Source organism: Anneissia japonica, unplaced genomic scaffold (genome assembly GCF_011630105.1).
Source record: "Anneissia japonica isolate Jap-2015-1 unplaced genomic scaffold, ASM1163010v1 scaffold287833_len2544123_cov190, whole genome shotgun sequence".
Classification (NCBI taxonomy): domain Eukaryota; kingdom Metazoa; phylum Echinodermata; class Crinoidea; order Comatulida; family Comatulidae; genus Anneissia; species Anneissia japonica.
Window position 1 is genome coordinate 396229 of NW_022757233.1, and position 16326 is coordinate 412554.

At 32.4% G+C, this 16326-nt stretch overlaps 2 protein-coding genes across 2 annotated transcripts in view; one reads left to right on the forward strand and one right to left on the reverse strand.

The window, feature by feature from the left end:
• The window catches only part of LOC117124576 (39S ribosomal protein L44, mitochondrial-like), a 42128-nt gene extending 40660 nt beyond the window's left edge, over nt 1-1468 (reverse strand). The window contains exon 1 of the mRNA XM_033270864.1: nt 1342-1468. Within this exon, the coding sequence (XP_033126755.1) occupies nt 1342-1447 (106 nt within the window). The 5' untranslated portion in view covers nt 1448-1468. The remainder of the gene's footprint in view (nt 1-1341) is intronic.
• Nucleotides 1469-1689: 221 nt separating this feature from the next.
• LOC117124507 overlaps nt 1690-16326 on the forward strand; it is a 47958-nt gene continuing 33321 nt past the window's right edge. Inside the window, exons 1-2 of the mRNA XM_033270734.1 lie at nt 1690-1871; nt 5907-8198. Of these exons, the coding sequence (XP_033126625.1) occupies nt 5947-8198 (2252 nt within the window). The 5' untranslated portion in view covers nt 1690-1871; nt 5907-5946. The remainder of the gene's footprint in view (nt 1872-5906; nt 8199-16326) is intronic.

The following is a 16326-nucleotide window of genomic DNA, read 5'->3' on the forward strand; positions in this document are numbered from 1 at the left end:
AGGGCAGAATACATATACTGTAATATAGACCTATTATCTTCAACAAATATACTGTAATAGACCTATTGTATCTTCAACAAAGACTGTTTGATGTTTTCACCCTAACCAAGAACTTACTAGAATGGAACTTATGGTCTTCAGAATTGAGATTTGAACCCAGCTTTCAAAAATTTTGTAAATGGACTGAATGAAACCATCAGATATCTGAAACCTTGTTGACTACGCTCATTTTAAAATTCTGCTACCACTTGTACAGTATGACATCTCAATCTTAGTCAAACTGTATTAATCATATTCAATAATCATTTTAATCAATATTTAACTTTTTATTCAATGTCTAGAAAAAAAAATGTTTTTAACCTATTTTATATCTCAATAGATTTACACTTTGCGTGGTCCATAACTAGCCTACTGTTAAAATGTAGTTAATATTCTTCTCATACAAAACTTACTTCATCAAATGTGATTCTGATTTTTATCCTGGTTAAATTATAAATTTGAATAAAAATATGAATAAATGAAGTGGATATATTTACATGACCGTAAACAAATTAGTAAACGATATATTTACAGGAAATAAATACCGCATGCGCAGGCATGCTTCTGGTTAAATGTATGTTGAGTTTAACTTTTAGCACTCAAAATTAGCATTGGCCCAAGCTCACCACAGCACTGTATGCCGAGGCCCTTTTGTTGGCAAGTTAACATAAATCCAAGGTGCATACGCCAATCAAATCCCCCAAACGTGTAAGTGTTTATAGTCATGTAAAATTCCATTAACTTGACCAAACAATTTTTTGTAATAAAGGACTTGAGTTTCTACTCTTTAAAAACCCACGCAACTGGAGAATACCTGTATTTGTCGAATGAATTTTTGTAAACAGTTTACCACAGGGAGGTTTGACGTTCGTAAATTGGTATTTAATTATAATTTTACTGTTTTTATTAAACATAACTAAATTTGCTAGGGCCTACATCTTCTAGTAGTATGTATTTCAATCATTAAGATTACTCAAAATTCAAATAATTTTGATAATGAGCTAGAAATAAGCCTATTTGTATTCTTTTACTTTAGTCATGTCGTGACCACAACGTACGAGTGAGACACTCTGATTCAGGCCCAGCCTAGTTAAGCTACTATTTTTTCTCCATAGCTAGGCCTAGCCTAGGTCTATCCTGAAACAGCCTAGTCAGACAGTAGCACGGTGTTCTTCTGCCAGCGGACTTCTGCCGGTCCGCTGGCAGTGTTCATGCATCATTCCAATACGTCAGTCCAGTCATCGGCGTTGGTTTAGTCTGAAACTCTAAGCCTAACAAAAAAAAAAGAAGCGAAATACATACCTACTTTAAAGGGAACATTCAATTTATTTAGAACACTATGGGTGCGTGAAAATGAATGTTTGCAGTGAAATAAAAAAGTAACATGTCGCACACAGGGGGCTGCCATGATTTTCAGATAGAATTTCAGGCACCGAAAATGAGTGAAAATTTTAGACACAATAATAAAATTATAATTTATAAACACACTTATAATATTTAGAAAATAATAACGTGTTATTAATATTATTTTAAAATTATATTTTGAATATTTGTACTTAAATTATCTTCTAATTATAAGCCATAGAATCGATAGTTCGCAAGTTACTGTGGAGTTTACAGACACCTACATTTACGAACAAACGAACATAACTAGGAAGAAAATTTGTAAGTCCGTCAGTCGTACACACAAGCATTACATGAGCGACAGAGTAATCGCCTGCAGTGTTGAGAACGACTTATTATATTCCTGGTTTACTGCTGTTATCTGTTTCCTCTACATCTTAAAAGAGTGGGAAATGATATGACAAGCATCTTCGACTACAATATCTGTGGTAAGAAAGGTTATTTCTTTACTTGTTTTAATTTATACCATTTTATTTAGGAATTGTCGCCGTTCCTCAGTCGTGATGGGGGAGTTGTTTCGGAGAAGTGGGTTACATTCTTTGTTCATATCCGATTGCATTATCCTCTCTTTTCTTTACGGTTCCGGTATATTCGGCACCACTTGTGCCCCGGTAACATTGTGTTGTATATCAGTATTTGTGTTACTTTACTTTATATCACTTTTGGACAGGTTTTTGGTCATTTTTTCGATATGCGAAACTCGGTGTTTTCATAAACGTACGGACTTCCCAGTGAGAAAGAGGTGGGGTGAACTCCCAGGCGCTACCCTTTTCCGCCTTTGTTCCGCACGTAGCATATATCCGGTTTCGAGGTCATACTGTTCAAGGGGATACACGCAGAGTAATGACCTTGGCCGGGCGAGATATGCAAATAACCGAAGCGGTTGGCATTTTGGGAGGTTAGTTATGGTAGAATCCACTCTGGGTACCCTTCACCAATAACTATGCTGGTACACTCTCAACTCGGTCAAAAAATGGTCAGAAAGAATAGTTGTATGTAGTACCAATTGCATTTCTCGAAGCAGCTAATGGCCACCACCCATTAGGTCATTTACCCCACTGACCACAACCACCTCTGTCTGATGCTGTTGGCTCTGTTGATCTGTACTCTACCACTACCATAAAACCACGGGTAAAACAACCAAGGATATTGTTGACTATTTCTACCAATAATAATATTTGTTCAAGTGTATTGTGTCAACTTTTTTGTTGTAGAAATAACAAGTTAAAAAAATACTGTATGCCATGATGACTAGCATGAGCAGTTGTGTGTATTTCTTAAAATTGTGTGTTCTTCTAATTATTATTTTCCAATTCAGTATTATTTCCCATACAATTTTAAAATTATGAATAGTTTTATAAATGTAAATTATGATAAGGCTATTTTTGTGCAAGTTCAAGTCATAGAAACTGCATAACCCTCTATGTTATTATGTAATAAGTTTAAAAACCTTTTATTTGGAATAAAAAAAATATTTTCATCGTTTGAAATTGTTTTTTGTTTAGTTGATTACAACTGAAGATGTATTATCCCTTGAAAAATACCAAAAAAATTACAGTATCAAGACTCATTTTGTGCAATTAATCTGCTCATTTTGAAGCAACATAAAAATAACTTCAACATAGAAATTAGTGTATTTGAAAAATGTTCACTCATAATTTTACAGCAAAAAATGTTAGAACACTTCCACTTTACTGGGAGCATTTATTTTTATTATTTTTATCATCCAGCATAAAATTTGGGTACACATTTTTTAATTTTAATAATTTCTATGCTTAAATTTAATAGTTTGCATGTTAGGTACAGTACTACAAGATGAGCAACTTAATCTCAAAAATTGTTTTTAAATGATTTTTGTCATTTTTAGGGGATCATCTTTAAATATTGTGAAAACATTTTTTCAACTGCAAGTTCCCAGCTTATCATTAAATTAAATACAGATATCCATATCCTACTCATTGAAATACCTTTCTTCCTCACATTTGGTTGAGTGATGCCTGAGAACTGAATTTCCATGGGCCCATGATATAAGTTTGTGTTTAAAATCCACTTAATTTGTTTAAGGTAAAAATCCCTTGGCTCTATCAAATAAATTGAGAGTATTTTACTTTTTTCTATGTTCTTTTAAACTATTACGGTAAATCTAAAGTAAATAAATCACCTTGGGATTGATACAGTCAATGAAGCTATGCCTGAATGCTTTCTTCGCAGCATCAATTGGATAATTAAGGTCGGGTCACTCAAATAATTGTGGGTGATTTTTAAAAAGAGGAATCAATGAAAATATTCCCATTGTTTCTGACAAATTTTGTGAAAACAATAAATCAAGTTCAAGATAATTTTACTTAATGCTTGGAGCAGTCTTAGAATTTATTTTGTTAAATATGTTCCAGTTGACATTTCACTATAACAATAAACTATGTTGCCAGTAATATCCAGGTTTAACTCTAATAAACCATTTAAACATAGTTTATTTTAATACATAAATATTAATACAGTCAACTTTATTGCAATTTGCATAAAATATATAAAATTGAAGACTGGTTTAACATTATAATTAATGAAATTAATACAGGATTGTACAAGACGAAGAAAACAAAAATAAAGACTTATACTAATATAAAATATAAGTTACTATATTAAAAAATTAATTTCATAATATAATAAAATGATTTAATAATCAATTTACTAGGCCTTCCAATATAATAATTTGTACAAATTTATTTACAATTGGGATTAAATATTGAGCAATAATTATCATGAATTATTGAGTTTTTAAATATTAATATTTTATTCACAATATACTTACTACTAAATACAGTATTATAAAATTGAGTAGTGTCATAATAGTAATCCTTTAGGATGATGGTGGTTTTACTGGTTTTGTGCTAACTCCTTGCTGTGTGAATGAATAATGTTTTAAAAAAAGATACCTTATTCATAATATTATTGTTATATTATAATAATGTTTTTACTATGTGTCCACACTACTTATGGTTACCCTGCAGGCAGTTATTTTTGTCTCCCTCTCCCCTCATCCCTACCAGAAAATGATGTAAATCAACGGTAAAATATGACTGTTGGTAAAAAATCAAAAGAGTGTTGACTAGCATCGAGAGAATGTAGGACAGTGCAAAATCATTTGACTAAAGCTCTCTACTATTTTGGTGTAGTGAAAGCAAACAAATGTTTCCAGTCTAGGAAACTAATTTAGTATGAGAATAATATACATTCTCTGATATATACCAGATACAGTAGTGTAATTTCAAATGAAGTTCTGCTTGATGGAAAACTTTAATAAATGAAATGGATTGTTATTAATATAATTATGAATAATCCTTTTGAAATATATTATTCAAGGAGTTGTAATTATATTAAATTTTCTTTGGAAATATGAAATCTTTCATCCAAAAAAAAAGTTTGTGAGCTTTCCTCAAGGCTTATCATTGTAGTATAAATTATGTTCTTTAATCAATCTTGGTTCATATGATTTGAATGATTTCCAGGAAGCTGAATTATTCCACTATTAATAATAATTATATAGTAATACAAAAACGATTACTGTATAAAAAGCAATTATAATACAAAACAATGTTTTTCTATGCACATTTTCATGGAAATGGAATTGGAAAAAATGAAACTAAACCATATTCTAATATTCTGCACAAGCCAAAAATAAATGCAACTACAAGTATAATTATAAAGTATACTCTTATTAAACGAAAATAAATTTAATAATATTATTTTAAAACTAAAAATTAGTTATATTTTCTTGAACCTTAAAAAGTATAAAGAACTATTTTAATATTCAGTAGATTTTTGCTGCAGAAGCAAATGTTTACAAAAAATAAGTTAAACAAAGAGAAAATCTTTTTCATTCCTGTAGTTGTTTCAGCCTGAAGGTGGCAGATTATATGTTTGTTGATTCCTTTTAAATCATCTTGAAATAAAAGCCATTAGCACACTTTTGAAACTGGTCAAGAAGCCTAAACTGACCACTACAAACCATCCACTTTGTAAACCAACCTCAGCATATACATGTCCTTCAACAGCACTGCTTATCTATCCCATTTGCAGAGTGTGCATTGCATAAATTACTGCCTGGTAGGATAAGCATATATCCTTCCTTGATTGTATGTACCGTCACTGGGGCACTCGCTGTGTCTAAGATTCACTTCAGGGAGTAGAAATAATTGGGGTGTTTTGTATCAAATAACCAAGCTAAAAAGTAAGGAAAGTACTTGTGACATTACGAAGCTGCAGTACTAATAATAATCAGGTGCTTCTATTTTTAGTATCATTTGAATTCTTATAATTTGAGACTTTTCAAAATCATGTGTACAGGACAAATATTTTTCATGGATCATAAGAATATTCATATAAATTATTTTTTATTGCTCATATTTTTTATTATTATTTTTTTGATAAAAGTGACCTAATTTGAATTTTAAATGCTCTTGCAGATTGAAAACCCACTCAATTCTGGATAAGGCTCCTCCCATAATGAGTGCAGAAGTCATTATTTCACCTGACAATGACATCAATGATCTGGGACCTGTGAGAAAGATGTCAACAAGCTTTTTAGATGACTTTAGGAAGTGTATCGCTGGCTTTGACACAAATGAAAATGACTTTGTCCCTGATACAGTTGAATACCGTGATAAAACTAGTAATGGATGTGTTAGCATTACAAAGAATGGTAAGGGGGCAAGTGGACGCCTTGAATCCAAACTGAAGGACATGGCAAAAGACAGGGTAATGTTAATGGGTGTAACAAAGAAAGACAGCAACGAGTCATTGGTCGAGGTCAAGAGGTACAACATTTTGGATGGGACTGTGACACGCCATCAAGAAGTAAGAGGCTTGGAATCTCAGAAAACCAATTGCGAGGACGTACATTCCAATGAATCTAATCCAAATGGAGATTTCCTCCGATCCCTTTTATGTGGGAACAACAAGGGGGAGACTGGTGAAGGTGAAAACGGCTCTCAGGTTTTCTATCCATGTAAAGTGTGCAAAAATAAATTTATTTCCAAATCAAGTTTACGCAAGCATATTTGCGCTACCAGAGTAGACGAAAATGGAGTTGTAGAGGGCGTCGTAAAGATTGAGAAACAAGATGGCAATGATGATGTGCCAGATCAGATGGATGTCTATTATGATGAACCAAAGAGCCATGCAGATGCTGTACACCAGTATGCATCTGCTGCTAATGATTCTCAATTTTCCATACCACCGCCAAATGCATATATTGTCGATGGACAGTTGCATTTACTACGTGCCAATGCTAATCATGAAAATGACCAAATTGAAGACCAAGGGGGAATCGCAGTTGTGGATGGTATTCTTGAACCAGGAGAAAGGCCTTTTACCTGTAAAGTCTGTAACATGAATTTTAAGCATTCCAGTCATTTGATGCGTCATAGAGCAACCCATACTAACGAGCGTCCATATGCTTGTAACGAATGCCCTGCCGCCTTTCGCAGGAAGTGTCATCTGAAACGCCACTGGCAACGCATCCATAGTGGTGAGAAACCATTTAAGTGTGGAGTTTGTGGCAAATCCTTTAGTGATCGGGATCATCAGCGTCAGCATGAAACCATCCATGGACCAGAGACTTATCCATGTATAGCCTGCCGATATGTTTACCCTACAGAAATGCATCTTGTAAAGCACTTAGCTGATAATCCAGACTGTAGGGCGATTGTCTCAAAAGGCAGTGCTGATGGAGCACCACGAAGAAAGCGCAGAAAAGATGGCAACAAACTGACTTCCTACAAATGTGGAATGTGTGGAGAGTCTTTTAAGAAACTTCGACAGATTCAGACACATCAACGTGTGCGTCATCATGACGCATTTGAAAAGAAATACAAGTGCAACCTCTGCAATAAAGGATTTGATCTCATATCAGATTTAACACACCATCGCAATACGCATCTTACAAAAGAAGCTAGAGCAAACAACGGTAACCCAAGCACAAGCTCACCAGACGGTACACCTCAGAACAAAGAAAAACTAATGGAGATGCTTCAACAACTGGAGAAGCGAATCCAGCAGCAGCAACAACAAGTAAAGAAAATTGAAAACCAACAAGAACAAATTGTACAGGAAGGTTATCCAGGAATGGTTTCTCCCCGAGCCAACCATCCACTCAGTTTTGCCGACATGCCAATCATGTCGGAACGTGAGTTCAGTCATGTGCATTATCTCTTACGTAAAGACTCTCCCAGTCCTCCACCCCCATTATATCAACAGCACAAAGAGTCAATGGCAGCCATCTGGATGAAGCATCCACGTTTGCGGGAATATTTTGCAGAACGTAATCAAAAGACCCCAGGGCTGATGCCTTCTCCACCTAACAATGACTCTTTCAGAGATAATGCACCAAATGGAAAGCGTGATGGTGAAGGAGAGCCTCATCCTTTGGCAGATAATGAAGAACCAACTGGCAAAAACTGCATGGTTGGCCTCCTACCAAACAACCGTCATACATGCGATCAGTGTGGGATCTCGTTTCTTTTGTACTCTGAATTCCGCATTCATCGCAAACGTCATGAACGTGCGCAGCTAGCCTACTCAAAATCATCGAAGGAAGACCAAAGTACAGGCCTGAGTATGCTGGAGACAAATCCAAATGCAGACCGCAGCCTCTGCCGTGAGTGCTGTTCAGAAAATGGGGACACCAATCATCGCCACTGTCAGATGTTGAAGGCTGAGGGCAACGATGCCAATGTTGATCACAACACAGAACACAGGTATGTTAACAAAAGTTCTAATACTTATAATTACAATATTAGCATACTTAATAAAAAAGCACAAAAAGTTTTAAATTGTTAAATTTCTGTTAAATTAATTTTAATTATTACTGTAATAGTGCATTTACAATGGCTATGATTATTTATTCTTCGAATTTTACTATAACATGAATTGGATTTAGCTAGCACGATTTACAGCCCAGATAAAATAAAATTATTCCCATGTTTACAGATATATGTCAATTGATTTAAAGTGAAGGCCATCCTTGTTTATTTCACCTTCAGTTTTAGTTATGATCTTTACAAGCACTCTGTTAAGTGCAAGATCCAGGTTAATCAGTAAAAATCTTCAAAATGGATACTAAAAGTCTAAAAATGAGAGCCTCTTCCCTATCAGTAAATATTAAGTTTATGTTTTTACCCCATTTGGTAACTTCGACTAGCCAGTAGTCAATCCTCAATCAGTACAGACATCATTAAATTGTATTTAGCCTGATATGATCAGATTTGACTTCCTGTAGGCCAGTTTCTGCCAGACAAGCTGTCTCATAAAACATATTTGGGGAAAACTTTGTATGATTACATTTATAATTTGTATAAGTATTATTGTTATTGTTTTATTTAATTAACAACACCTTGCTGATAGTGTATTTTTCCCTCCTTTTATTTTTTCTCTTGCCTTCCACACACTAATTTTATATGCAAAAATGTGCAGCTTTAATAGTTATGAAATAGATTTTAGCATCCAATAGCTCATACCAGAAGCCTTGATCGAACTATCAAATTAATTAATTTATTAAATCATCTTCCTTTTAAATAATTTGCAAAAAGACTACGCCTGTCAAAATAATTTTTGATAAGCTCTGGTTTTCCCATTTTTATTTCCATATCCACTCTGCTATAATTGGTAAGAAATTGGCGATCATGTTCTAGGATTTGAGCGTAGTGTTTGGTGAAGTAATCGTTGACAATCGGGTCGTATCTCCCACTTATTAAATAGTTCCTATTCGATTTGCCAAGCTTCCTGTCGATTGGTACTACAACAGGCCGTTCATTACGAGAATGTAACCTTATTATGACTCAAGTTTTACCTATTTTTGTAGGGAATCTTTCCAGCTGGTAAACTACTTAGAAGCCTGATCTTTTCTCATGTAGAGATAATTCATAATTAGATATGCAGATATTTAAAAAAACTGATTTTAACACAATTTTTAAAACTCTCTTTTATCAATAAAAATACTGTAGTGTGTACACAATTATTTACTTGTTATCAACTATGCCTTTTCCCTCATTTTCTTGATTTAGTTCCTTAAATTATTTTTTACTATAAATATTGTATTACTACATGTTTTACCATAACTTTCATAACCTTCCAAAATAGGTTTTATTAATTATATCTATACATGTAACAAATTACTGATAGTTACTGTAGCAATGATTGAGTGTGGTTTAAGAATTAATTTTTTTAAATCTTTAGAATCTAACTGATATAAAACCAATATTGAAAATATATTAAAATAATGATTTTAAAACTGTCAATAATTCATTGTTAGTATGAATAAATTATTTGACAAAATGTAGTGTTTAGCACTTTTGTAAAGAGGAGTAATCAACATTTCTTCTCCAATAACAAGCAAATCTGTAAATAATAAAGCAGTATTGTTGTAGTAATTACTACACAGTAGTACCAATGGTGACACTGACAGACTGATTACAGTAATTATTATTTGTTTGTTACTTTAATTTATGCAATGTTTAATTTGGCACTTTCCCTACTACTTTCAGTACAGCCTGTTGTTTATTATAAATATTTGTCTTGCCAAAGTTTGTTTTATTGTGAAAAAGTTCACAGCCAGAAAAAGTAGGACTTTACATCGAAAGTATAAAAAGGATGTTTGTGCGCAGTAAATCATTGTAGGTACTGAGATCCTCATGTCAAAAATCTAATGAAAGAAAACAGACAAATAAATACCAACATGGGGTTTTTTTTTGGTCACATGATTGTTTGATATAAAAAAAATCTGCTTTTTATTCTGTGGGCAATTAAAATTGAATTTATGGGATTTGGTATGTGCCTTGGCATTGAGGTATTTTCACCCCCTGATTACTGTCAGCTTTGATCAGCAAGACACAAAGAACTTACCTCTAGGCCTTCGGCCATGTGAATTACTTGCAACGTTGTTATATAACATTAAATAAACGGCTAGACCTACATATAAGCTTGCCCTTTATCTAAATGCTTTTAGCAGGTACTGATGTCACTTTGAAATGTGAAAGGTATTGTATTGTACATAGTAGGTGTGCAATTATTTTCTACGACCTAGCGATACAGCGCCCATAGCTTAGCGTTACAGGCTGGACAGCTAAGTGTTATACTGTAGGCATCACACATTTCCTACAAGTTACAGGAGTCTCCTGTCAGGACAGCCTCCCACACTCTGGCACCAAGCGAGAATCTCCTGGAAATAACCTATCTTCCACAAATGTTTTGTTACCCCTTTATTGTCATTCATCTCACGGAAGTCAACGTCGATAGGTATCACCATGACATGACAAAATTATAGTAAGTGTGCTATAAAAGCTCATTTAAACAGATCTCCTGGAAATTGCTTCTTCAAACTTGGGACCCATGATCGCAATGTAGCATTTTTTGGTGTGGTGTCTGAGCTGGTGTAGCCATGATGTTGGTTGGCCTTGTCAGTGATTACATCTTACCCCTACAATACATGAGTTCACCAACTAACATTGTTTAAATTATTTATTGTCTTGGTTATAATTGTTATCAATCTTAAAATCACAATTTAATTAACTTTATCTGATCATTATATCAGCAATAAAATTTGTGTACAATGTCTACCAAAGCCTAAGTCTGACACTAACATTTTAAGAAACAAAACTGACAACCAATTGTTAATCGAGACATGAAAATATTCCTCTGGACAGGAGTAAATCATCCTCATCTACATATACTGTCGATTGTAAATTCCTTTAATTGAAAGCAGGTGGTGTATGCAAAGTATATTCAAATATTGCATATTAATCATAGAGTGCCCTTGTTAATTGGTGCTTATGTACAGTTGAAGTCTTTTCACATGCTTAAATACCGTATAAACAAAAAATGTTATCCTTCCACTTTATTTTGCTCAGCAGATAGTATCATTTAAAATGTTATACTATATTTGTTCAATATTTTTGTTAATGATAAATTTTTATAGCAGTAAGTGCATTGGCCAAATAGTGCAGGTGCTTAAATATGACTCATTTCATTGGGTGCTTACAAATGACCGGTGTCGCCACAAACACACTCCAATAAACAACATTAAAAGCTTCAAGTTTTCTCACAAAAGGCATTGTGAAATGTATACCGTAGGCCTACTTTTTAACGATGTAAGGTAATGGCATTTTGTTAATTGTATTAACTTTCAGTTACAACATTCTAATATTTTGTGATTTTTGTATTTTTTATCAGTTATTTTTTTTAATTGTTATATTTAATTTATTTTACCACCATCTATTAGTCTGACAATAAATAATAGAATACTAATTTCTGAACCATTATTTAGTCTCAAAATTTTCTATTGTTAGAACAGCTGCAAATATGACCAATGTACCCTCATCAATCATTTATTTCTCACAGAAAAAGACAGCAAACATCTCATTGAACTTTGACTGCTACCCCTTCCGATCCCAACTCATTAACTCCACATCCCGGTGGAACATCTATGCAGTCAGTATGTCACGTACACTCCCACCTATCCATCACATTCCCTGATCATGTTTATCCCTACCAGGTCGTTTCCCCTGTCATCTTTCCATTAAATAAAAATTGGACATTCTGAACAGCAACATTCCCACATGGAAACGCCCTTGAGCGTACATTCTTACATGTGCTTCTTATAATTATATAGTACAGCATCCCATGATGCCCGACCCTTCACATGGTCATACGGGCTATACGATCCATACACTTCAAAAGACTTGCATTTAACAGTGGTGTAAAGAATTTTCTAATTTCCGCGTGTTGTACATAGGTGTACAAGTATACTGGTAAAGCAAAGTGCTAGGGAGTTAGGGTGTTTCTTTCTGATTAATGCACAAAATATGAGTAAATCAAAAACATAGTTTTTAAATATTTGCTCTTGTAATGTTATAAACAAAATAGTTGATAAAAATTAAATTGGTGTAACATTTGATATTTACTTGTTAATTATATTAGCTTTTGTTTGTTTTAATAAAATACAGTATAGTATTTGGTATGTTTTTATTATGCCTACTTTATGGTAGAAATGCATTTTATTCAAATTAAAAATATTTTCATCTTTTCAGACCCATTCTAAATATTGATCATAAAATTGAGAAAAGAATTAGTGATTATGTGTGCATACATTAACTGCAGCATAGAATCTACAATAGATTAATTGCATGGCACAATTATATCTTTAAATGAAATATTCCAAGGCACAGGTCAGATAAACTACGTCTTTCTGAGATATTAACCCCGAAGTACTGCATTTTTAAGAGACCATTTCTCTTCAGTAAAATTTTTAAAGGTTTTACACGTAAGCCTAGCTTTAGACGGCCAATTACTCCTACTCTATAAACTTGTCAACACCTGCCTACATCTAATCCCGTTACTTTTGTCGTTTACCGTATGTAAAACAACCTAGTTTTTCCCTGCGATATGTAAGCTGTGACATAATAACGTGCCCCAATTTCCCCTTTGTGCTGAAAATACCCAAGCATTAATAAATGTCAGCAACGGCAGTTGGCCACTCCATCAGTTATTAATGTAAAAGTGCTGGACTTTTTATTTTCCTTCCCTGAATGTTTCCCCCAAATGACCAATATGTGGGGACAGACACTATGCCTGTGTCATGTTATACGTTTCATGAACAACCCTGTCGCATATAAATAGAAAATTTTTGCATGCAGTACTGTAATTTTTTTCATCTCTTTACTGACCAAATAGCCTGTACATGTAACGCATCAGAAACCCCTGATATAATATAATCTTGTTTACCATTTGAAATAGATATGACGCATTTGATTGCATGTAGAATTTTGTACTGGTATTAAAGTGGGTTAGCTTAGTAGCATGCCATAGGAAGGGGATCTATTGTCTTCTGTCTTTATCAAGGACTATTGTCTATTCATGCTCACTCGCAATACTGTACAAAATATTTCGCATTTTAATAATAATAGTATTGATCTTGCTCAAAATAGTATCAACTGTTGTGATGATTGTATAGGATTTAATATTTTTTAGTACAATTTTTAAAATTCCAAATTTATTCACTACTGTGCTTCTAGTTTTAAAAAAATAGATTACGGTATTTAAAATTTCAATTTTAATAGATAAAATAATTTTAACAGGTTTGATTTTCTTCCCTGATTATGCTTTTTTTTTCAACATGTTTTTTTTTTCTTGAAAAAGTTATAAATCTTAAAATCTTTTAAATGCTTTTCTGCATTTATTTATAAACATGTATAAAACACCACATTAAACATGGTGTTTTCATTGTTTACACAATGAATTACTATATTAATTGGGAAATATCGAAAGTTTTGTACCTGAAAATTAACTAAATCTGGGATAAAGAATATTCAAGAATTAAAAGTCACAGATTAAACAACCTTTTGGGAAGACTAATAATTGTTCAAATTTTTTTTGTCCTGGTTATCATGTCAAATTGTCAGTGCCTTCGGATATAGATTCATCGCAATTTATTATATTATTAGCAATTGATCATGAAACTTCATAGTCAGTGATGTAGTTGGCAATGTAGGCTGGGTTTGGCTATTTTAATTTCAACATTCAAGCCCTCAAGACAAATACTCTACTGTACTAGGCTAGGTATTTTTACTGAGATGGTGAGTGATGAATTCAGCCCAGCAGTTCTGGCATGCCAATATCTTATCTTTGGATGATGATTCCCTTGCTTGAAAATAAAGAGGAATTTAGCATTCCCTTTGTGTTTGCTAAATAAAATTCACTCAGTGCCATCATCTACAGTATGTGTTGGTTCAATGAATTTTAAAAATAGTTAATTAAAATTGCCTGTTATGTTTACAGTCATATTATTGTATAAGACAATTTCAATCTCCTTAAACTCATCATTGTTTTTAAATATTGTTATTATTGAACATTTTTTAAACTTACAGTATATTTTTATAGTATTATATACTTTTAATTTTTCCATTTTCTATTCCCTGTAGTATACATCAAAGAAACATATTAACAATTATATTTCATATTATTGTGACAATGAAGATTTCTCATATATTGTAATTCATATTGCTTAAACAGAACATAACAATGTGTGATGTATTGTGTATATATATGTCAATCCAAAATCCGAATAATTAGCGGCAACATAAACATAAATGTTCTCTCCATCTTTAACTAACAGCACTCATTTAGAGTACAAGACATCATAGACAAAAGGTACATCATATCTGTGTCAAGCTAGAGAAAATACGCTAAAGGTTTTGTTTGTATCAGGCAGTCACACTGGCGTGAAATTACAACTGTCTTTATACTGCAGATCAAGTTTTCAATCTGTTGGGATCACATTGCTAGAAGTGGGTCGGGTCATCGTAGAAGGTGTCGTTGCTAGCTGTATGGCATTTTGACCCTTCCTCCAGCAGCCTAGTTCTGGGATCAGCTGCCCTTTGCAATGAAGCAAGACAAATTATGTTGACGACATTCAAAATTACAGATGCTACTCACTTCCAATTTATTCCACAGATAGCTCGTAATTGCCAGCATAACAAGCAGAATTTTTCCTTGAAATTTGTCCTCTTTATAAGAGATTTGAATCATGTTAATGCAATGGATATTCCCCTTTCACTCTATTCTAAAATTATCCCTATGTGTGGTTGTCACAACGTTGTCCCCTGCTATACATTTTTTCCATTTATTTTATCATAAAAAAATGTCCATAATTCTTTGTTCAATAACCTTCAAAATTTTGTGGGAATTCTTGTCTGAAAAATAATGTTATAGTTAATTTAGTCAGACTTAACACCAAAGCTTTCATGCATAATTAATTATGCAAATAAGCCTCAAGCTTTCTTATTCAACAGAACCAGGTCATCTGTGAACTGAAATCTATAAGCTGAATACAACATAAGTTAAACCTGGGCTTTCATAATCTAGTTTTGTAGACTATAAGGTTTAGTGATAGTGGTAAGGTATAATATTCATAAGACTATTTTAAGTATACTGTATCAATGTAGTAATTAGTTATTGTTGTTAATTTATATTCTTTATTATAAATACAGTGAATTCATTTATTCAATCTTATGGTATATTTTATTAGAAATTTCACAACATGCAAATAGAAATGATACAAAGGTTTAAATAAGAATTAATGATATAACATTGTACTGTAGTAAGAACTAAGTTGTGTTATATTAACAAGCAAAAAAAAAATTACACATTAAAAGTACCAATACTTAAAATCAAAAAGGCACCTGGACAATATGAACATTCATAAATAGTAAACATAAAAAAAATGTGATAATTACTTATTATTTTAATTATTATTATTGCTATCATTCATTATTAATTCAATTAAGTTCATCAATAAAAAACTGAAACAGAATAATTACAATATTGCACAAGAAAAAATATCGAAGAAAAAATTCGAACTGCAATAAAATTTAAAAAAATATGAAATTTCAAAATTTGGTAATTATTATTATTATTATTATTATTATTATTATTATTATTGCTATCATTAATTTTATTTCAATTACAGTATTAATTTTGTCAATAAAAACATACATTAGAACAATAGTTACGTTATTGCACAAGAAAAAATACAGAAGAAGAAATTTCAGGCTGCAATAAAATTTAAAAAATAAGTAAAATTGTTTTGTTTTTTTCTTTGATAATAGGCAATATTCCATTAATATTAGGGCTTTTAAATAAATTATTTCTTTTTTATAATGTAATGGATATTTCATCACTTTTTTATATATTTATACTGAAAGCATAATGATTCAGATTTATTATTTTTGTTAAGTGAAATTATATTTATTTATTTATTTATTAAGGTATAACACACAAAACAAAACAACAGCCAAAGGCTGAAAACGTTTGTTTACAATCAACAAATAAAGA